Source organism: Equus quagga, chromosome 2, assembly GCF_021613505.1.
Source record: "Equus quagga isolate Etosha38 chromosome 2, UCLA_HA_Equagga_1.0, whole genome shotgun sequence".
Classification (NCBI taxonomy): domain Eukaryota; kingdom Metazoa; phylum Chordata; class Mammalia; order Perissodactyla; family Equidae; genus Equus; species Equus quagga.
This window is the reverse complement of record NC_060268.1, coordinates 51,158,266-51,181,825: the sequence shown is the minus strand read 5'-3', so window position 1 is coordinate 51,181,825 and position 23,560 is coordinate 51,158,266. Positions and strand designations below refer to the sequence as shown.

General features: G+C 34.6%; 2 protein-coding genes across 4 annotated transcripts in view; one reads left to right on the top strand and one right to left on the bottom strand.

Moving 5' to 3' along the window:
• MNS1 (meiosis specific nuclear structural 1) overlaps positions 1-5,677 on the top strand; it is a 46,046-nt gene extending 40,369 nt beyond the window's left edge. The window contains exons 9-10 of the mRNA XM_046655414.1: positions 3,889-4,014; positions 5,540-5,677. Of these exons, the coding sequence (XP_046511370.1) occupies positions 3,889-4,014; positions 5,540-5,632 (219 nt within the window). The 3' untranslated portion in view covers positions 5,633-5,677. The remainder of the gene's footprint in view (positions 1-3,888; positions 4,015-5,539) is intronic.
• A 767-nt stretch (positions 5,678-6,444) lies between these two features.
• TEX9 (testis expressed 9) overlaps positions 6,445-23,560 on the bottom strand; it is a 51,119-nt gene continuing 34,003 nt past the window's right edge. For all 3 annotated transcript variants that reach the window (XM_046655415.1, XM_046655417.1, XM_046655416.1), the window contains 3 exons: positions 21,065-21,199; positions 7,221-7,355; positions 6,445-6,581 (listed from right to left, as the gene is read on the bottom strand). In XM_046655415.1, the coding sequence (XP_046511371.1) occupies positions 6,504-6,581; positions 7,221-7,355; positions 21,065-21,199 (348 nt within the window). In that variant the 3' untranslated portion in view covers positions 6,445-6,503. The remainder of the gene's footprint in view (positions 6,582-7,220; positions 7,356-21,064; positions 21,200-23,560) is intronic.

The following is a 23,560-nucleotide window of genomic DNA, read 5'->3' as shown; positions in this document are numbered from 1 at the left end:
TGAGCTTTGGTGAAGGAACCAAAACAAAAAAAGTTCCTTCAGTTAACTTCTAATCTAGTGCAGAAAATGAAGTATAGCTCCCGAAAAGACTTGATTATATATAAAACTATACTAAGAATACATTTCTTAAGTGTACACTGTAAACATTTATAGAATTTGGTAGTGTGTAATTTACTAATTGTGCAATACGTTTATGGCAGAACTATGTGAATTTACCTGGAAATACATAAAAGCTGAATAAAAGGAGACAGAGGTAGGCTATTCTAAGTTGACGGCATATCGAATTACCATATGGAGAAACTAGAATGACAGGGGGAGGAGTTTAGACATGATACGGTAGAAAACTGGTTATCATAATATGCTTAACAAGAGGAGAAAGTAGTAATCCAAGAGTGAAGTGACTAGAACCTGGAATAGGTTAACAGAGCAAGGGAAGGAGAGAGAAAAGGAAGAGTTTAAATATTTTTAAAGGAAGCATAGATGAGACTTGTGTGATTTTTCTTTTTCTTTTTGACCATATGGGGTAGAGTGAAGGACGGAGTCAAAATAATTCAAGGTTTCAAATACAAGAAACTCAGGGAATACAAGTGCTGTTGTGTTTTGAGTTGTAGCAAAAAGATATAATGACTTCTTTTGTAGTCATGTTAACTTTGAAATAGAAATGCAAGTTGCAAAATCCTGAAGGCAGTCAAACAGAAGAGTAAAGTTTAGGTCCAGTTTTCTTAGAAATGCATATCTGGCGTTAAGTAGCACAGAGGTTCAAACTAAGATGATTCCTCCAAAGAATATATTATAATGAGAAACAATCAGAGAACCAATGACTGAGTCTTGTAGAACATTCTAACTCAGAAGGTAGATGGAGGAGAAAAAACCAATGACAAGACCAAGAAATGGTCAGAAAGATAAGAGAATCTGGATGGCATAGTCACAGAAAACCCGGAGAGATCGGCCCTTTTGCCTGCTCCATGAAATGTTGGGGTACTCGGGGCTGAATTTTTGGCTCTCCTCTATTCTTAGTCAACTCACACCATAGTTCTGTTGCCATATTTCCAGATGCCTAAAGGACATAGTTGGAAAACTTGTGGGTGCCTTAGAATTTAGGTTTCCAAAAGTGGACATACCAGACAAACTTTTTCCAATTTCTGTAGCCTACCTTGGTTAAAGACAGCATATTTACTCAGTCACCAACCATATCACTTTGGAATCATTCCTAGATTTTTCCCCTTTCTTACTGAATAATTTTTAGTCAGCCACCAAATCATGTTGATGCCACCTCAGCAATAACTCTTAAATCCGGTTTCTCTTCATCATAACTTAGTTCAGACATTCAATACCGTTCCTGTGGACTACTGAAATTAGTTTCTAACTGGTCTCTGTGTGATTCCAGTCCATCTGCCACCAGTTACCATGGTTTAAAAAATCTCATTATGTTCTCCTCCTGCTTAAACCTAAGTGGATTCCTACAGGATAAAAATCCTAATTCCTTATCTTTCATGTAAACCAATCATGATCTACTCTTAGATCTCAGACAATTATCTATAAAGCATCTAGCATTTTGCCTGGCAAGTGGTAAATACTAAATAAATGTTTGTTGAATCAGTGAAGATGATCAACAGCGTCAGTAATCAAAGAGGCTGAAAATAAAAGGCTTTTGAAATTGACGATGGCTTTGAATATTCCTTGCCTAACGGGAGGGAGAACCCGTGACTGACTGTCCTATCTCATGGCTACAGAGCCAATCAAAAAGCTCCTGGAAAAGTTAGCAAGACAACTACAAAATAGAAATCAGATAAAACTACCTAAAGCATAGATACTTTTACAAATAATTTTTGTCTTAATTTTTTTTTTAATTGTAAACATTCCCAATATAAAGCTGTGGGCTTAGTTTTAAGTGTCAATGAATTGGGTCACATTTTTGTTCTGGCCCCAGAGCAAGGATGGATTTTCATGATCGTGGAACTTGTTAATCTATTCCACTACACAATCCCATAAGGCTCTGTTTGTTAGATTTCAGAGATATTCCTAAATACATATCTATAATTCTATTTACTTCTGAAAAATCATATGGTTAGACAAAATCTGAAACTCCCCAGGAGATATTTCCTACCACCAAAGCTATTCAGAATTTGTTCTAAATGGACAAATTGGTTTCATACTTTTCTAAACTATTTACCCTATTTTACTATAAAAATGTTTTCTAGGATAAACATTTAATGTGGTCTACCACATCCTAAGAAGGGAAATCCTGTATTATACCCAAATTTGAGACCATATATCATTGGACAAAAATCTAACAAGTGAGCTTTCCTTACAACATTACAGACCTTTCTTGCATCTCCCTTTTATAAAGAATAGATCAATTTAGGATTAGGTTTGGCTACAAGTACAGAGTCTCAAATTAACAATGACTTAGTAGATAGTTTACTACTATTCTCTCACATAAAAGTCTAGAGATAGGCAATTCCAGGCTGGAATGGAGGCTTTATTCATAGTCTTCAGGAACCCAGCCTAGCTTTTCACTATGGCTTCTATAGGTTATGGTCTTCGTCTTCATGGTCTAAAGTGGATCTTCAGCCTTCGTACCCATGTTTCAGGCAGCAGATGCAAGAAATGAAGAAGGGACAAAGAGTGAATATCAGACTGATTCCAAGAAGCTGCCATAGGACATTCTTGCTTATACTCCATTGGCAAAAATGTAGACCTGTTATGACCACACGTGACTATATGGGAGTCTTAGAAATGTAGTCTCAAAAAAATTCAAGTATAATAATTCCATGGCAGATTGTATTACCCTATTTCATCTTAGAGATAAAATAATTAAGAGCAACTCAACCCTTTGATTCAGTAGCAAGATGAATGACAGTATAAGTCTTTTCTCAATTAGCTTTCATTTCTGCTTCTGATTCTATAACACAAATACGTCTAACATGATAGACAAAATATTCTCATGTGAAGCAATTCCAGGTTTAAATGGTATTGGATATGTGTCCTAGCATCCTTCTTTGTCATCATTCAATAACTTTGAAGAGTTATTAGGTTATATGGAAGCTTGCCTCTCATTGTACCAAAAAAGAGACATCCTGCTTTCTGGTTTACATGACTTTGATAAGGAGTGGTCTGAAGAAATAATGACCCTACTGAACTAGTTATTTCAAAGAAAAGCTTAGCATTAATACTACTTTAAAGTAATTCTTGGCAGGAATTCATCACTATTTCAGTGGTCTTCTCTTAGCAACCTTCCCTACCCAATAGGATTATTTGGATACAATTCCATAAGAGTTCTTTTAAGCCCGAAATTTTTTAAGCTAGTCATTTTTTCCACATTATATGGCACATTATATGTCTCTCTTATAATGGTGTCATTATCTAAGAGTATTCAGAACTCTTGCCTGAGAAATACTAGTTCTGCTGGAACTCGTGCTGCTACTCTTGTGCTTAATACAGGCTTTTGAAAATTTAATACATATGGAAATACTTCTCTCTTAGATATCCCTATTCTGTTTTATCTACCTTTTTTTATCTTACACTATAAGCTGCCTTCAGCACCTGGCATATGGTAAGCATTCCATAAATATTTGTTGAATTAATTAGAAAATTACTTCTTTGAACATTTTTTCCTTGGTGATGAAGACATTGTCCTGAAAATGTGTACTGGCCTCCCTAAAAACCCAGTCAATCATGACTATTGTTCTTGCAACTTTAAAGGCATAGTAACTATAAAAGATAAGATAGATATAATATACATAAAAGATATACACTAGCATCCTTTGAAGTTAGTGTCAAATAATCAGTTTTATCTAATTCACTGCAAGAGTAGTTTTATTCAACAGCTTCTCATAAGATTAATGTATTTTGTGACAACTAATGAAATTTTATTTACATTTCCAGCAACAGGAACTGGAAGAATGGCAGTTGCAGCAAAGACGACAAGGATGTATTAATGCAATTATTGAAGAAGAAAGACTAAAACTTCTCAAAGAACATGCTTCAAAATTACTAGGATATCTCCCTAAAGTAAGTGAGATTTAACTTAAAGTGTAATCCTCATGACCTCTAACAGTGGGGGAAAAACATGGCATTAGGATTTCAGAAGGCCTGGGTTTCACTCACTCCTTGCTGTTACGAAGCAGCAGTGTGATTTTTGCCAGTCATTAAACATCTCCAAAATGAGAGTGTTGGTTTTGGCACATTCTTAGAAGTATGAGCTAAATTTATGGAATGTAAATCTTAGAGGTGGTTTTCTCTGCTCTCAGTGTAGGAGGTCTAAAACTAAACTACTTGAAACCAGTTGTGATACTTTGTACACCAAAGCTGATTCTATACAGCAAAATCTTGTAATTGTTAACACCAATAACAGACATTTGCTTAAATTGAGTCTGAGACAGATCTGCTCTGTAATAGTAGGTTATAACTAGGTGGTACTAGGTAACCTGGGGTTTTGAAAGTACTTCCAGAAGACAGCAAATTTTCATGTGTATCTCAGATACATTGTAACAATAAATAAAATAACCAAGTTTCACAGGCCACATAAACATCTGGACTCATGTAAATAAAATTTCTATCCTTCAAATAAAGAAATTATGCCATTTGATGTTTTATTCAATTAGAAGAATTGAGTGCATATTTTATGTTTAGTCCAGTGCTAAGGAAGGAAGAAGAAAGAGAACTATATAAGTAATTATTGCCTGTCCACAGGACCTTATAGTCTAATTGGTTAGACAGGATTAATGAGTACAAAATTATGTGTTAATCACAAAAACCATATGGAATTGATAAATTTCATAAAATAGACTATAAATTCTGGGAGAGTCTTGGGGTTTAGATGTTTTAGTAGGGAAATAATTTTGGAGATAGGGAGAGCCTAATAAACCTAATATCCTAAAATGATTTTTATCCTTTAGGTCCTAATGGCCCCAAATGGCCTAAATTATTCTTTAGATCCTTTAGATTACAAGTAAATATTTAAGTTGAATTTTGTTTCAAAGAGCCTTTTACTGTATACTATGAAAAATAAGTAAATAAGAATGAAGAATTTCAAAGGGCTTGCTTAAATGACTTAACTCCAAACCTGAGTCTTCCATCTGCAAGACTGAGTGTCTGCTGATGAGCCGTAGAACTGAGGGAAGGGCCAATCCCATGAGGAGTCTGGCTGAGCTCAGTCTCTTTACCCTGACCTCCCTCATATTACATTGTAGGGCTGTTTCAAGACAAGGGTAGGGTGTGGGATAGATTAAATTCCTTCCCGTTCAGCCAGTCCAAGCAGTGGTGCTTGTAGTAGTAAAGTAGAAGAGCCCAGATTCCTATGATAAGTTCCAACAGTGGAGCTGATAAATCAGGAAATCAAGTCAGTCTAAAAATATTCAGTATATATATCAAGTTATAATTTTCAGAAAATAATGTTTTTCTTCATAAATCTATTAAATAGAATTTATTGTCTTGGAGATAACTACGAATTTCATGTCTACATATTTGTGAGTCTTACAGCATTTAGTGAAATATTCTGGCATTCAAAGTAACCCACAAAATTTTTTTCTTGTAGGGAGTATTTAAAAAAGAGGATGATATTGATATGCTTGGTGAAGAGTTTAGGAAAGCATATCAGGAAAGGAGTGCAATTTGTGAAGAGAAGTGATATCACCAAGATTTGGTAAAAAACCTGGATTCTTTTGTATGTTACCACTAGATGTCAGCGTAACTTTTGTTTTACAGATCAGTGATAGTAAGAATCCATTGTCTATTTGGATTTTCTAAAACATCTGTATTTCATCATTTGTAAACAATTAATCTATAAGGAAACATTTGACAAAAACTAAACAAATTACTAAGCATTTTTTAACTGCAAAATTAATCGCTTTTAGTCAAACTGTTGTTTTTGTACTGATGATTTGAAGATCTGAGTTCTATACAACACTCCATATATAAAAACATATTATAAGCCAAAAGCAGAGGACTAACTTCTCTGTACCACTCCTGCTGTTCAGAGATTCTTCAGTATCCCCATTCAGGCTACAGTCTGTCTATGTTTAGGGAATTTACTTCCCTGATTTGGCTAGGGAAATAAGTATTTAGAATTAATTTGGGTTTGGAGCATCTTTTTCTGTCCATTATAAGGGAGGAGAAAAGCAAAGAGTGAGGAATTTTAAAGTGCTTTATTACCTAATGGGCTTAATTGTCAATTAGAAATTAAAAACAGTATTTCTCTCAGAAACTATCGTTTATTAACTAGAGTTAAATCTCCAGAACATATTTTCTATTCAAGTACTGTTGAAAAGGGCTAGCAGATCATAAAGATAGCCGAGTCAAAAGTTATTTCATATTGCTTTATTTTACAAAATATTTCCTTTTCCCAATAACACTATCAATTTTGTATTCCCCAAATTTAAACAGGGAATTCTATACAAGTATTTTGATTTCATTATCAAATAATTCAAACTATTACAACTTAAATAAAACATATACCCATCACGCACAGTTGGCTATACAGACTAATTAGAGTAGATCACTTATGAATTTCCCCATTCAAGTGCCTTCATAAATTCCTCTTCAGTGAAAGACAGCATCTTGGCAGCTTCAATATGCATCTGGTTTTAAAAAAATCAATATTGTCTAATTTAATATTAAGACTAGACCACAGAACAACAGGAAATTTGAGAAGTATGTGTATATTAATGTGCTATCAAATATTCCAATAAACATATTTGAAATGGTAATTACATTCAAGGGCCAGCCTATAAAAGCCTACTTGTCGAACAGTGGTATTGTACCAACCTACTCTTGAGAGAATACTACTAATACCTAACCTTTGCAAAAATGGAGAGTGGCAGAACCATGAATTCATATCTTCTCACCACCAGATAACTCATGTGTAGAGACTGGAACAATAGGGGTTTGGAAAATCAGTTTTCACTCTTAAGGTTTCAAGAAGCAAACCAATCACCTAAGATAATAGTTATTCTTGTATATGGTACTTTATTTAGTTAAGGAGTACCCATACTGTACTTACTAGTCCCATTTTTCACATTACTAGTTTACTTGCCTGAAAATATCCATTTGCTTGGATAACACATTAAATACATTTTGTATGCTTAATGCATTTTATGTTGATAAAATTTTCTGCCTAATCATGTCAAAATAAGAAACATACTAAAGTAGGAATATTAAATATTTTAGTAGAGAGCTCTAAAATTTATTTTAACTTTGTTTTTTTAGGATAGACTCACCTTCTGCCTTTTTAAAACATCAATTAATTTTAATTGTTTCTTGAATCCTATCATTAATTCTCCTTTTTGTTTTTCTAGCTTCTTGTTTTCTGATTTTAATGCTTCAATTTTTTTTTGTTCTTCATTCACTACATCCTGCAAAAGGAAAAAAAAATCCCATATATTCTTTGCAGTTTTTTAATGGAAAAAATTATCATCGCATCAGTAATAAAAACTATTTTATAACAAATATAAAATTCTTTGTAGATAGTTTTCTTCACATTACCAAATTACTGTAACTTTGATCACTTTTAATGATACTCACATCTCTTGCATTTTAAAAAACATTTTTAAAATAACAACTCAGGTCTAATTCCAATAATAGCAAAGTTGCTTGTATTGGACTAGCTCTCCTGACAGTAACAAATATAAACTCTGGACACAATTTTAAAAATATACTTGAAGGCAATAGGTGAGTAATCAATAGTAAACAGAAACTGGATTTGATATGATCCTTGAAAAAGTGGAAGCTTACTGGTTGAGATCCACATTCAGCTGGATTCTGAGAGCACTTTCCAGTTCAGGGTTCACAGGGGATATACCTCAAGCAAAAAGTAGCAGTCTTATTGGGCTGAGGAATGAGACAGCAGGGCTGCCAGGGTGGTAGAATTTCCAGGTGGGAAATCCTAGAAACGAGTCCTCAAAATCTGCATACATATTTCCCTCAAATCCTTGGCAGACACCTAAATACATGTGCAAGGTGAGATGCCTAGGAACCCATGATAGGCAGCAGCTGTGGTGTAAAGAGCTGAGCAGAGAATTCAGTCACTGCCCATGACAAGGGAGAACAAGTTTGTAATCTCAGTAAAAATTAACTGGATGAGCTCTCCAGTAATGTGGACAATGCAGAAAAAGAATCATTGAACTTTAAGACAGATCACTAGAAGTTATTAAGTACAAAATATACATTAAGTATATTTTTCAAGTATACGTGAAAAAATGTTGAAGTCTTTCATGCAAAAGGAAAATGATACTAGAAGGAAATCTGAATCTACATACACGTAAAAAGGAAAGAAAAAAAAAGCGTACCAGATAGTAACATGTGGTAAATATTAGTACACTTTTTCTTTTTAAAAAATCTAAAAGATAATTGAGAGTGACATCAGCAAGATGGCAGATTAGAAAGCTCCAGGCCCTTGTTCTGCCAAGGAACACCCATGGAAACACTGAATACACAATACACAGGCTAATGTAGCATTGTGAGAACTCTAGAAGCCAATTAAACAGCAGCAGCAACCAAGTAAACGCCAAACAAGAAAAAAACCACATTCAAAATGGTAGGAAATTTCATGGCATTTATGCGCAATCTTTCCCCTCACCCTTCCAGGCATAGTGGAAGGAAGCCTCTCAATTCCTGGCTTCTCCCTCAGGATGGAAAGAAAGTGAAATTTGCTTATGACATTCTGACTTGTCTGGGGGCTGCCTGAAGGACTAGTTTCTGTCTTGCCTAACTCAAGAGTACTGATGGAATGGTGGCATAGTTTGGATATCAGGCTGGAGGCTGCTGAAAGCATTAGTGGGCACCACTGCACATGAGAATTGCAGAAGGTCTGCAGAACCACAGGCACCTAGGGGCAAGAGATTTTGGGCAGAGGAATAAAATACAACATCTAAAGCCCTGAGAATAAGCAGGGCTGAAACGTTTAGGAAATTAAGACATTTAAATAAGAGACAAAAAAGCTTTAACATATATAGAAAAGAACAAAATGGAGTAAGAAGTTCTTATCAGTAATAACTTGAAATGTTAATGGATTAAACTCTCCCATAGTTTGGAAGAATGGATTAGAAAAGCAGGATCCAACTATATGCTGTCTACAAGAGACTCACTTTAGATCTAAGGACATACATAGATTGAAAATCAAAGTTTGGAAAAAGATATTCCACCAAAAGAGAAAAGGGGTGGCTGTAATAAATACCAGACAAAATAGAAACAATTACAGGAGACAAAGAAAGGCATTATATAATGATAAAAGGGTCAATTCACCATGGAGCTATAACAATTATATATGCACCAAATATCAGAGCTCCTAAATATAGGAAGCAAACATTGACAGAATTGGTGGGAGAAATAGACAGCTCTACAATAAGGAGACTTCAATACCCCACTTTTAATAATGGATAGAACAACCAGATAGAAGATCAATAAGGGAACAGTACTTGAACAACACTGGTTGAACAACAACTACAGACCAACTGGACCCAACATATACAAAACATTCCACCCAACAATAGCAGAATACACATTTTTCTCATGTGCACATGGAACATTCTCCAGAATAGATCGTATGTTAGACCACAAAACAAGTCTTAGTAAGATTTTAAAAGACTGAAATGATACAAAATATCTTTCCTGTTCACAGTGGAATGAAACTAGAAATCAATAGCAGAAGGAAACCTGGAAAATCCACACATATGTGGGAATTAAACAGCATACTCTAAAATAACCAAAGAAGAAATCACAAGAGAAATTAGAAAGTAGAAATTTCAGATAATGAAAACAACATACCAAAACTTATGAGATGCAGTGAAAACAGTGCAAAGAGGGAAATTTATATCTGTAAATGCTTACATTAAAAAAGAAGGTCTCAAGTCAACAAGTTAACTTTATAGTTAAGAACTAAGCCCAAAGCTAGTTGAAGATAGAGAACAGAAAAACAGTAGAGAAAAATTACTGAGACCAAGAGTTGATTCTTTGAAAAGATCAACAAATTGACTAACCTTTACATAGACTGACTAAGAAAAAAAGAAGACTCAAATAATATCAGAGATGAAAGAGGGGACATTACAACTGATTTTACAGAAATAAAATTATAAATGGAAGAGGAGACATTATAACTGATACCACAGAAATACAAAGGATCATAAGAGAATACTATGACAGTTGTATACAGCAAATTGGATACCCTCGATGAAATGGATAAATTCCTAGAAACTCACAAGCTATCAAAAGTGATGAAGAAACAGGAAATCTGAACAGAGCTGTAACTAGTAAGGACATTGAAGGAATAATCAAAAATCTCCCAACAAAGAAAAGCCAGTACCAGATGGCTTCACTGGTGAATTCTACCAAACATTTAAAGAAGAATTAACACCAATCATCCTCAAATTCTTCCAAAAAATTCAAGAGGACAGAACACTTCCAAACTCATTCTGTGAGGCCAGCTAACGTTAACCAGATACCAGAGCCAGACAAAGACACTACGATAAAACTACAGACCAAAATCCCTGACAAATATTAATGCAAAAATCCTCAACAAAATAATAGCAAACTGAATTCCACAGCACATGAAAAGGATTATATGCAATGACCAAGTGGGATTTATTCCTGGAACGCAAAGATGGTTCAACATACAAAAATCAATCAATCAATGTAACACTCCACATTAATGAAGGAAAAAACCACATGATCATCTCAATTAATACAGAAAAGGCATTTGACAAGATTGAACACACTTTCAAGATAAAAACACTCAACAAACAAGGGATAGAAGGATACTTTTCAACATAATAAAAGCCATATATGAAAAGCCCACAGCTAACATCATACTCCATAGTAAAGGTCTGAAAGCCTTCCCTCTATGATTAGGAACAAGACAAAGATGCCTGCTTTTGCCACTTTTATTCAACATAGCATTGGAAGTTCTGGTCAAAGCAGCAAGGGAAGAAAAAGAAATAAAGGGCACCCAAATAAAAAAGAAGTAAGATTATTTCTGTTCACAGATCATGTGATCACATATGTAGAAAACCCTAAAGATTCCCAAAACAGAACTTACAAATTAATTTGGCAAAGTTGCAGGATACAGATTCAACACACAAAAATCAGTTGTGTTTCTATATACTAACAATGAACATTCCTAAAAAGAAATTAAGAAAACAGTTCCATTTGTAATATCATAAAAAAGAATAAAATACTTAGTAATAAATGTAACCAAGGAGGTGAAAGACTTTTACATTGAAAACTTCAAAACATTACTGAAAGTATTTAAAGACAAATGGAAAGATAGTCTGAGGTCATGGATTGGAAGACTTATTATTAAGGTGTCAATACTACTCAAAGAGATCTACAGATTCAGTGCAATCCCTATCAAAATCCCCATGGTATTTTTTACAGAAATAGATCCATCTTAATATTCATATGAAATCTCAAGGGACCACAAATAGCCGAAAATGCATAACAAAGTTGAGGTCTCACACTTCCTGATTTCAAAACTTATTACAAAGCTATAGTAATCAAAACAATGTGGTACTGGCATAAGGAAAGGCATATAGACCAATGGACTAGAAAGAAAGAAATCCTTGCATATAAGGCCAAATGATTTTTGACAAGGATGCCAAGACCATTCACTGGAAAAAGACAGCCTCTTTAACAAATTGTGCTATGAAACTGGATATCTCCATGCAAAAGAATGAAGCTGTACCCCTATCTCATACCATGTACAAAAATTAACTCAAATTTGGTCAAAGACCTAAATGTATACCCTAAAACCTAGTACTAGAAGAAAACAGAGGGGAAATGGTTCATGACATTAGATTTGGTTGTGATTTCTTGGGTATGACACCAAAAACACAGGTGACAAAAGAAAAAATAGATAAATTGGACTACATCAAAGGACACAATCAACAGTGAAAAGGCAATCTTCAGAATGGGAGAAAATATTTGCAAATGATATCTGATGAGTTAATATCCAGAATATATTAAAAAAACTTGCAAATCAATAAACAAAACACAACCAATTAAAAAATGGGCAAAGGGTTGGATATACATTTCTCCAAAGAAGATACACAAATGGCTAATAAACACATGAAAATATAGTCAACATCACCAATCATTAGGGAAATGCAAATCAAAACCACAATGAGATATCATCTAATAAACATTAGGATAACTACTATCAAAAAAACAAAATAACAAGTGTTAGCAAGGATATGAAGAAATTGGAACCCTTGTGCATTGTTAGTGGGGATGTAAAATGGTGCAACTGCAACCGAAAAACAGTATGGTGGTTCCTCAAAAAATTATAAAAGATTTATCATATGATCCAGCAATTCCACATCTGGGCATATACCCAAAATGATAACACAGGGTCTCAAAGAGATACTTGTACTCCCAAGTTCATAGCAGCCATTATTCACAATAGCTAAAAGGTAGAAGCAACCGAGTGTCCATCAACCAATGAATGGATAAACAAAATGAGGTATATACATACAATGGAATATTACTGAGCCTTAAAAAGGAATGACAGTCTGACATGCTACAACCTGGATGAACCTTGGGGACATTATGCTAAGTGAAATAAACCAGCTGCAAAAAGACAAATTCTGTATGATTCCACTTATGCGAGGTACCTATGGCAGTCAAAATCATAAAGATTGAAAGTAGGCTGGTGTTTGCCAGGGGTGGTGGAGAGGGAGATGGGGACTGTTTAGTGGACACAGGTAAGAGTTTGGTTGCACAACAGTGTTAATGTATATAACACTACTGAACTGTACACTTAACAAACGAGAGGCTAAGTTCTATGTGTAGTATACCACAAGTAAATTTTTTTTTTTAATTTAAAAAGTTAATTCTTTAAATTGCAAAAAAGTCCCAATGTAGTGTGGGGTTTGTGTATAAGTAAAATGTGTGGCAACAATAGCAAAAGGGGCAGAAGAGAGTAAATAGGAGTATTACTGCTAAAAGTTTCTTAAACATTATTCATGAAATAATACTTGAAGGTACACAATGATAAGTTGAAGATGTATATGATAAATGCTAAAACATGTACAAAAAAAGTGAAGATAATGAGCCAATAAAGGAGACAAAATGGAATCATTAAAAATATTCAAAAGAAGGAGAAAAAGAAATGGACAAAAAAAGAACATATGGAAACAAAAAACAAATAGCAAGTTAATAGAATTAAACCCTACCATATTAATAATCACATTAAATGTAATGGCCTAAACATCCAATTAAAAAGTCAGATTGTCCGATTGGATGAAACTTTAAAGACAAGGAAAACTCAACTATGTGCCGCCTACAGAAGATATAAAGGAGTTACAAGAAAAAGGATGGAAAAAGGTAAGCTAATGCTAGCTAGTTAAAAGAAAGCTAAAGTTACTTAAAATCTAACAAAGTACATATCAGAACAAAGACTATTACCAGAATATAGTTATGTCACAATAATAAAGGGTTAAATTCTTCAAGAGGATATAACAATCTTAAATATTTAATATACCTAATAACAGAGCTCCAAAGTACATGATGCAAAAATTGACAAAACTGAAAGGGGAAGTAGACAAATCCACACTTCTATTCAGAGATCAGTACCCCTCTTTTAGTCATTGAGAGAACAAGGAGACAGAAAATATGTAAAGATACAGAAGACTTGAACAACACTATCAAGCAACGTGACATAACTGACATTTATAGAATACTGCACCCAATAAATGCAAACTATACATTCTTTTCAAGGGGACATGGAATATTTACCAATTTAAACTGTATTCTGGGCCATAAAACAAGTCTGTATAAATTCACAATGATTCAGATAAGACCAAATACATTATCTGTCCATGATGGAATTAAATTAGAAATTGGTAAGAAAGGTATCTGGAAAAATCCCCAAATATTTGTAAATGAAATGACAAGCTTCTAAATAACTCATGAGTTAAAAAAAAAATCAAAAGGAAAATTAGAAAGTATTCTGAATGGAATGAAAATGAAAACATGACAAATCATCAAACTTGGTGAGATGTAGCTAAAGGAATACATAGAGGAAATTTTAACAATGTTAAATGCTTATATTATAAAGAAGAAAGGTTTCAAATCAACAGTCTCTGCTTCCATTTTTAAAAATGAGAAAAAGAGAACAAATTGAACCCAAAGTAAAGAGAGAGAGGGAAATAATAAAGAGCAGAAATCAATATAAAAAGAAAATAAAAAATATTACAGGAAAATCAACAAAACCAGATTTAGTAAGGCTCTAGTGTAAGACTGATCAGGAAAAGAAGACACAAATCACCAATATCAAGAACGAGGTAAGGAAAAATCCCACAAAAATGTGGGAGGAACATCACCATAGGTTCTACTCTATTCTATGTCTTATTCAAAGGACAATAAGGGAATAACATAAAAACACTACATGCCAATAAATTTGACAACATAGGTAAAATGGACAGATTCCTTGAAAGACACACCCAAATCACACAATAAAATACAGAGAGCCTCTATACAGGCATACCCCAGAGATACACAGGTTCAGTTCCAGACCACCACAATAAAGCAAATATCACTATAAAGCAAATATCACACAAATTTTTTTGTTTCCCAGTGCATATAAAAGTTATGTTTGCACTATACTGTGGTCTATTAAATGTGCAATAGCATTATGTCTAAAAAAACAATGTCATATCTTAATTTTAAAATATTGCTAAGAAATGCAAATGCTGTTGGAAAAATGGCACCAATAGACCTGCTTGACACAAGGTTGCCACAAACCTTCAATTTGTAAAAAATGCAGTATCTGCGAAGCACAGTATGCCTGTATAGAATACTTCTGTATTGGTCAAAGAAACTGAATTTGAAGTTTAAAATCTTTCCATGTGAACTAAGAATGATCTTTTTTTTAATCTTGAAAGGGTTAAACAAATTTCTTAGAAAAGAAAACCAGCCAAGAATATGCACAGGGACCATATGGAGCCCACAAAACCTGAAACAGTTATTAGTTGGCCCTTTACAGAAAAAGCCTGCCTACCCTTGGTCTGTGTAGAATCCTAAATATTCTAGAACAAGTAACTTCAGCAAAATTTCAAGATACAAGTTCAATATACAAAAGTAAATTGTATTTCTCTATTCTAGCAACAAACAATTGGAAATCTGGATTTAAAAAATCACAATAATATGAAAAAGATGAAATAGGGATAAGTTAGGTAAGTGTTCACCAATAGATGAATGCATGAAGAAGTTGTGGCATATACATGCAATGGATTATTCAGCCATAAAAAAGGAAGAAATCCTGCCATTTGCAACAACATGGATTGCTTATATGTTTATATGCAATATGCATATCACTTATATATGGAATCTAAAAAAAAAAAAGCCAAACTCATAGAAAAAGAGATCCAGATTTATGGTTACCAGGAGTGGGGGGTGGCAGGAAGGGGGACTGGATGAAGGTGGTCAAAAGGTACAAACAATTTCCAGCTATAAAAAAATCCTGGGTATGTTATGTACAACATGATGACTGTAGTTAACACTGCTGCATGGTATATTTTAAAATTGTGCAGAGAGTAGATCCTAAGAGTTCTAATCACCAAGAAGAAAAACTTTTTTCCTTTTCCTTTTTTTTCTTTGTTATTTATATGAGATGATGGATATTAACTAAACTTATCGTGATAATCATTTCACAATATATGTAAGTCAAATCACTATGCTGGACACCTTAAACTTATACAGTGCTGTATGTCAGTTATATCTCAATAAAACTGGAGAAAAAAGATACCAAGATGGTAAATACATGAAAATGCTCAACATCATTAGTCATTAGGGAAATGCAAATGAAAACCACAATGAGATACAATTAGGTGCCCATTAGAACAATTAAAATATAAAAGACTGACTATATCAAGTGCTGGTGAGGACACAGAACAGCTGAAGCTTTCGTATACTGCTGGTGAGAGTGTAGCTTGGTACAATCATTTTGGAAAACAGTTTGACAGTTGAAGATACATCTATAATACAACCCAGACATTTGACTCCTAGGTATTTACCCAAGAGAAATGAAAACATATGTCCACACAAAGAGTTGCATGTGAATGTTGATGGTAGCTTTATGTGTAATAGCCCCAAACTGGAAACAACCCTAATGTCCATCAAAAGGTGGTATAGGTTGGTATTTATATCATGTATAAAGTTATTAAAAGTGACCTATTGTCATATACAACAATGTGGATGAATCTCAAAATTACTGTACTGAGTAAAAACACATTTTTAAAAAGAATATAAAATTCTAGAAATTGCAAATGAGTTGCCTGGAGATGGGGGTTAGGAGAAGAGCATAAAATATAAAGGAGCACAAGGAAACTTCTGGGGGTGATGGATATATTCATTATCTTTATTGTGGTGATTGTTTCACGGTATACACAGTCAAAACTCATCAAATTTTACACTTTAAATATGTGCAGGTTTATTGTATGTCAATTATATCCCAAAAATGTGAAAAAATAAAAATAGAAATATATATACCTAAAGACAGGCAAATGAGAAAATTGTGGGACACAGCTCAAGTATAACTTTGAGGACAATTTTAGCTTTGAATGCTGTGTTAGAAAAGAAGAAAGGATGAAAATCAATGATGTAAGCCTTCAATTTAAGATGATGGAAGAGCAAATTAAAAACTAAAGCAAGTAGACAAAAGGATACAATAAGGAGAATTCAGTGAAAATAGAAAACAGACAATACAGAAAATAAAACCAAAAGTTGGTCCTTTAAAAGGATTAATTGATAACTCATTAACAAGATTGATCAAGGATTAAAAAAACACAACATGGATGAATTTCAACACTATGCCTAGTGAAAGAAGGCAGTAGAATGTACTCTTTCTATGCAATTCCATTTACATGACATTCAAGAACAGAAATATCAGAACAGTGGTATCTCTGAGAGAAGGATGTAGAGGTGATGAAAATATTTTATATGTTGATTGAAGTGCTTATTACACAGATGTACAAGAGCCCAAACTCAATGAATTATAATGGAAAATCTGTGCATTTTATTGTATGTAAATTCAATTAAAAAATTCACTCAACTCTTTTATGTCCCTCTAGCTCTACCCTTTAGCTAAGCTTCTTGAAAGAATTACATACATCCACTGTCTCCATTTCCTCACCTGCATTCATTCTTCATCTCCCTTGAATTTAGCTTCTTTCCTATCATACTCTACTAAGACATTTCTAACTAAGATCACTTGTGTTAAATCCAGCAGATTTTTTCAGTTCTCATAGAACTTGACCTCTCAGTAGTATTCAACATTGTTGACTGCTTCTTTTGAAATACTGAATTCTTCAAGGCTCAGCCCTAGGCCGTTCTTCTTTCTTCCTCTCTATCATGTCTTCCTAGGGAACACTAATGGCTTCTGCTACTATCTCTGTGCAGACTTCTCCCCTAAATCTTGACATCTCCCCTTGTATTTCCCAGAATATCTTCAAACTTAACATGTTCTAAAACAACTCAATCATCTTCCCCAAACCTATACCAGTGTTTCTTATTTCAGTGAATGGCACTACATATCTAGTTCTGAAAACCACAAGTCAAAACATCCTTAAGCTTCCCTTTCCCACAATCCCACATCCAGTCCATCACCACATCCTAGCAATTTTCTCTCCTAGATGTATTTTTGATACTTAGTTTCTCTCCATCTCTACCAGTATTAGTTTAGTCCAAGCTACATCATCGTCTCTCACTTACACTACTACTCTTAACCAGTCTATCTGCATCCATTCTGGCCTACTTCCAATCGATTCTCTACACTACAAACAGAGAAATACTTTCCAGGTGCATATCTGATCATGGCATAGTCTCCCTTTACCTTTTTCAAAATAATCATGTAGTGGCTTTGCACTGCTCTTTGGATAAAATCCAAAATATATAACGTGGCCTAAAGGACCAAGCTCGTTTGGCCTCTGCCTATGTTTGAAATCTCACTTTGCAACACTCCCTTCACATTCATCCTGGCTTTCATTACCTTTCTTCTTTCCTGTCAGAGAGCCATTTTTTACATATTATTCCTTCTATCCATAATGTCTCCCCTGGCACATGACTCCTACATATTATTCAGATCTCAGCTTAGAATTACATTTTTCAAAAAGCATTCACTGACCTGGTTACCTGCTTAAAGCACTGTGTACCCCCCTTCATGGCATGTATCACAGTTGCACCTTAGTTTTGTTTGATGAATTGTCTAAATAACATCCAACTTCTCCACTACAAGATGCATGGCTATAAGCACTCCATTTATTTTTTTATCACCTTTGTATATCCAGCCTCTAGTAAAGATCTGGCAGGTACCTAGCAGACCCTTATAAATATTTCTAAATGAATTAATGAAGAATTAAAAATTATCTGTTCCTAAATGAAGTAACATGGACCTGGTGACATATTTTAAATGGACTTCAAGCAACCATCTAATCAAATGCCCTGTTTTTAAGTAGAATTCCAGTCAAACTATCACATAGTTGTCTTTCATCATTCCTTTCTTCAGTGTGTTTCAGAAGCAATTACTATGTTCCAGGCACTGAGGCAAAGAAGTGACAGAGACAGTCAAGGTTCCTGCACTCATTCATGCAGCATCCGGTTTAAGTTGACTGACATTTCACTTCAAAAGTTCTTACTCTAAAGCCAGATTACTTGTTTCCTAACCTCTGTGGAGAATAAGTTTATCATTATTTTTTAAATAAATCTTTAACTTTCTGATGACTGTGAGGCAATCTTGTTCTATTTTATGGAAACCTTACTATTTCTCAAACATATAGACCTGAATAATTTTAATTGCCTACATAACTATATGTCTAATCAGAATGAGAAGCAAGGTACAAAGAATTAAAATGGAAAAAAATATACCTGCTCACAAAAGATAAACATATATAGATTAGACTCCAAGGAAAAACCTATTGCATATCCTGAAAACATCCCTCAAAGACAAAAGTCAGAAATAAGGCAAATAATTGACAAATCAAAAACTTAAGACACATACACATTGTTTTTCAGAAATCTGAAAGAAGTTGCATTTAAAAACTCTTTTCTCAAAATACCTACTCGATAGTAAATAGTAAGTGATATATACACAAAATGTTATCCCACTGTGTCTAAATCGATTACCCATAATGCAGACCTGGGGTCGGAAGTTGTCTTGACTACATCTACATTGTTTTTATAGTGGTGTTGGTTTTAAACTGAGCTGTTCACACACCAAGTCCTCATTACTTGAATTTGCAAAATGGCTGGCTAGAATTAGGAGAGTCATCTGTTGTCATGGAAACAAGTTTCTCTTTCTATTTCTCTAATGTGTGTGCTAAAATAGAGATAAAAATCTATAACCACAATTATCAAACCCTGACATATACATGGTTATTCCATTTTATTTTCTTCAAAATCCTTTTAGAATGCACCAAATTGGAAATAATACTCTAATAACCTGCTAACTATTGGCAAGTTTGTAAGGATGACCTCCTACTTGTTCATTTAATAACTTCTATTAATAAATCCCAGTCATCATGCCCTCATTGATGGCTCTCGAACATGAAAGTCTGATCATAGAGCATAAACTATCTCACAGAAGATATCTTAAAACTCTGTAGTCACTGTAACATATTTGCCTCTGTTAAACATGTTGGAGGACTTAAGACCAATTTAGTTCTATGTCCTATTAATTGTTACTAATTTAATCCAGAATGTATCATCTGTGTATGTAATTGCAATGGCTCTTAATTTCATCATCCAACCCATTGTTAAATTATTAAATATTGTCCTAAAGGAGAGATTCCAATGGAACAGTACTTTCAGGCTGACACAAAATCAACAATGAATAGTCAACATTTATAGCGTGTACAAAAGGCTTTCACACACATCGATATTTGATCCTTCATTTATTCAACAGATATTTCAGGAACTGAGTGCTAATTCTATGCCAGTCATTGGCTAGATAGTGGGGATACAATGGCAGTCCTTACAATAACTCTGTAATAGTGGTTATCAAAATGTCTCAGAACGAGTAGCATCCGCATCACCTGGGAACTTGTTAAAACTCCACATTCTCAGGCCTCACCCCAGACCTACAGAATCAGAATCTGGGGGTAGGGCTGAGCAATTCAGGAATCTCTAACAAGCCCTCCAGGTGATTCTGATACATGATCTAGTTTGAGAACCACTGCCCTGTAAAATAGCTCCTTACATTATACAGTAGTTCCTGATCATCTACGGTTTCGCTTTCCATGGTTTCAGTTATCCACAGTCAACTGTGGTCCAAAAATATTAAATTCAAAATTCCAGAAATAAACAATTCATAAGTTTTAAACTGCATGCCATTCTAAGTAGTATGATGAAATCTCATGCTGTCCTGCGCTGTCCCACCTGGGACATGAATCATCCCTTTGTACAGTGGATGGATGCTGTATACACTACCCACCTGTTAGTCCCATAGTAGCCATCTTGGTTATCAGATCTGCTGTTGCAGTATCACAGTGCCTGTGGTCAAGTAACCCTTATTTTACTTAATAATGGCCCCAAAGTGCAAGAGTAGTGATGCTGGCAATTTGGATATGCCAAAGAGAAGCCATAAAGTGCTTCCTTTAAGTGAAGAGAACATAGCATATAGAGGGTTTGGTACTATCCAGAGTTTCAGGCATCCACTAAGGGCATTAAAACGTATCTCCCCTGCGGATAAGGGGGGGCTACTGTATATTAGAAAATTGAGGCTCTGACAAGGATATCACAGACTTGGGATACAAAAGAGACTTTTTGCCACCACTTATCCCCAGAGATTAGAAAAGTGTGTGGCATATAATATGGGCACACAATAAAGATTTGTTGGATGAAAAAGATGAATGAATCCTCCAAAGAGTTGTGTTTTCACTCAATTATGGCAATAGCCCAAGCAATATAGTCCTAACTTACTGAAAATGTACATATTGATAATGAATGCATTTCCTCTGAAAAGAGAAATGTTCACCATGACATCAAGAATTATAATTTAAAAACTACTGTTTTTGACTCTCACATAAAAGAAGTTACCAAAGGTTATCAGTACCAAAACTACTCAATTTTTCCATACCTTGTTATTTTGCCTTAATTTACTTAACTCTAATTTATATTTTTCTGCTTCTTCTAGAGCTCTATTCAAACGGACTTCTGTGGCACTTTGACTAGTGGCAGCCTGTTTTTGTAGTCGTCTTTTATTTTCTAATTCCTGTAGAGTAAAAGAGAATAATATGGAACATTTATAAATATATCATAAATTCTCTTTATTATTTTGCAACATTTTCCATTTCCATATTCCTTGCTTTCTCCCAAATTTTACACACACACAGACACACACACACACAGCCAGAGACCGAGCACTGAGTGACAGTCTTAGGGAATTCTTACCCTGACTTGGTATTAGGAAAACATGTCCTTAAAGATGTAGTCACGAAATAGGCTTTCAGATTACTTTTTATTTGGAATTTTCTGCCTCTTTTTATTGACCCCAAGTACACTATACATGTCCTCTATATTTATTTTATACACAACTCTTTATAATTATAGTTCTTCCTTTGGGAACCTCCCAAAACACCAATGTAAGACACACACTCTCTCATAAATACTGTGTTCGTGTAAACCTGACAAAGTATACCATATAAAAAAATATTTGTTAAATACAGAGCATTCCACATTAGACTTAGAGGAAAATCCAAGTTCTGAGTAAAAACAACAGATCCTATGGATTATTTTCCACCTCTTAGGGTGGGTCTAGACCTGCATTTCTGCAAATATTCTGAGAGGTGCTGTCGTACACAGTCTTCACACCACACGTGGAGAAACGCGAACATACAGGATAAGCTCCAAACTGCGCCATAATCTCATCTCCAGCACAGGTGATACCCTTGGCTCTGTCAACAGCCATGTTTGGCTCTCTCCCAAACAGCCATGATGTTTCTTTCCTCTGAACCCTTGCTCATTTTCTTCTTTCTGCCCTGATCCCTCCCTACTCTTCATTGTTACCTGGCTAGCACCTACTCATCCTTTAAGACTCAGCCAGGGCGGTACACTAGGTTTTCCCTCCTCACAGAAGCCGTCTCTCACTATCGCCTCCCTGTTCTCCCAAGTTGGATTAGGTATCCTTTCTTCAGAGCTTCTACAGCACCCTGATCTACATATAATCATAGTACCTGCTGTGTGGAGCTGAAACTATCCATTCACTTCATTTCCCCACTATAGTGTAAGCTCCTGAGGGTAGGAACTGTCTTAATGTCTATATTCCCAGCACTTTAGTGGCATATAAGAGGCACTAATGACATGTTTATTGAACTAAATTTATTTTGTAATTCTTAACTCACTCTTCCTTGCATCCCCATACAATGCCTAGTCCAAAGCCTTATACAAAGCAGACACTCAATAATTACCATGGAATTGAAATGATGCAGTTAAAAATACAGTTGTCTGTTTTCTTCTTTTATAATTTTTTCTCCTGGCTCTATCACTACATTTTATTTGAAACTGATCTCCCTGGCTCTGAGCAATTAAGGGGAAAACAAAACAAAACATAACACATGCTGCTCTTTATGTAGGTTTCTAAACAAATCAAACTGTGTACAGATGCCATCTGCTATCACCAGCCTTCTGCGCAGCTTTGTGGGTAGCAGCTACACTAAGAGCAAGCCTGATTTGTCTCACTGTTCACATGAGAAAGCAGAGATTCTCATTAGCTGCAAAGTCCACAATTCTTGCTGCCTCATTTCAGCTTCCTCACATAAGAATATGGAAATGAATCTTTGCTCTTCTCTTTCCGACTGATGACTTTGTAACCTACTTCACAGAAAAATGAAAAACATCCTTCACCACATGATCTCCCCTTACCATTGAATCAATACTGTCTCTGCTTCTTGGGAGAAGTGAAAAAGAATAGTCAGAAGAGTAGTAAAGTAGGAAATAAAGTTTTCCTATATGAGTAAATCCATTAAAGAAAGGGAAACCCTTAACAAAAACTTGAAAACAGTTCTGTCTTCAAGCATACTCAAGTACTTTTTACAAAGTGAAGACAAGATACCAATACTGTTATGAAAGAGCTTGCATCCTGAAAATAATAAAGAAAATCTATTGTTACCAAAAAAATTAAGCAGTTTACATGTTGCTAAAGTTTTATGAAAAATATCAAGCCCTAAATTTTACATTAGTTTTTAAAAGAAAAAGCTGGATAGCTTAGAGAAAATCAAGTCTAAATTTAAAAGTAAAATACTATGAGATCCAACAAGAAATAATGTGCCATTCTCTAATAATTTTTTAAAGCATTCATAAGATACTGGGGAGGGGCAAGAAGAGAAAGAGGTATGTATCAGTAGCCAGGGCACAAGATAAAATGTAGTATATGCTTTAAGAGTAACACAAATTGCTATAGTAATTCAGATGAGGAATAATCAGATGAGGACAAATAAATGATCAGATAAGGTTCTAGAAACAAGTGGCCAAGGTACAAAAAGCAATAAACTTGGAGTCAGAAAACCTGCCAGCTTTGGTAGACTCAGTTTCCACATTTGAAATTGAGAGTAATAATATCTATACTTAATAGGTT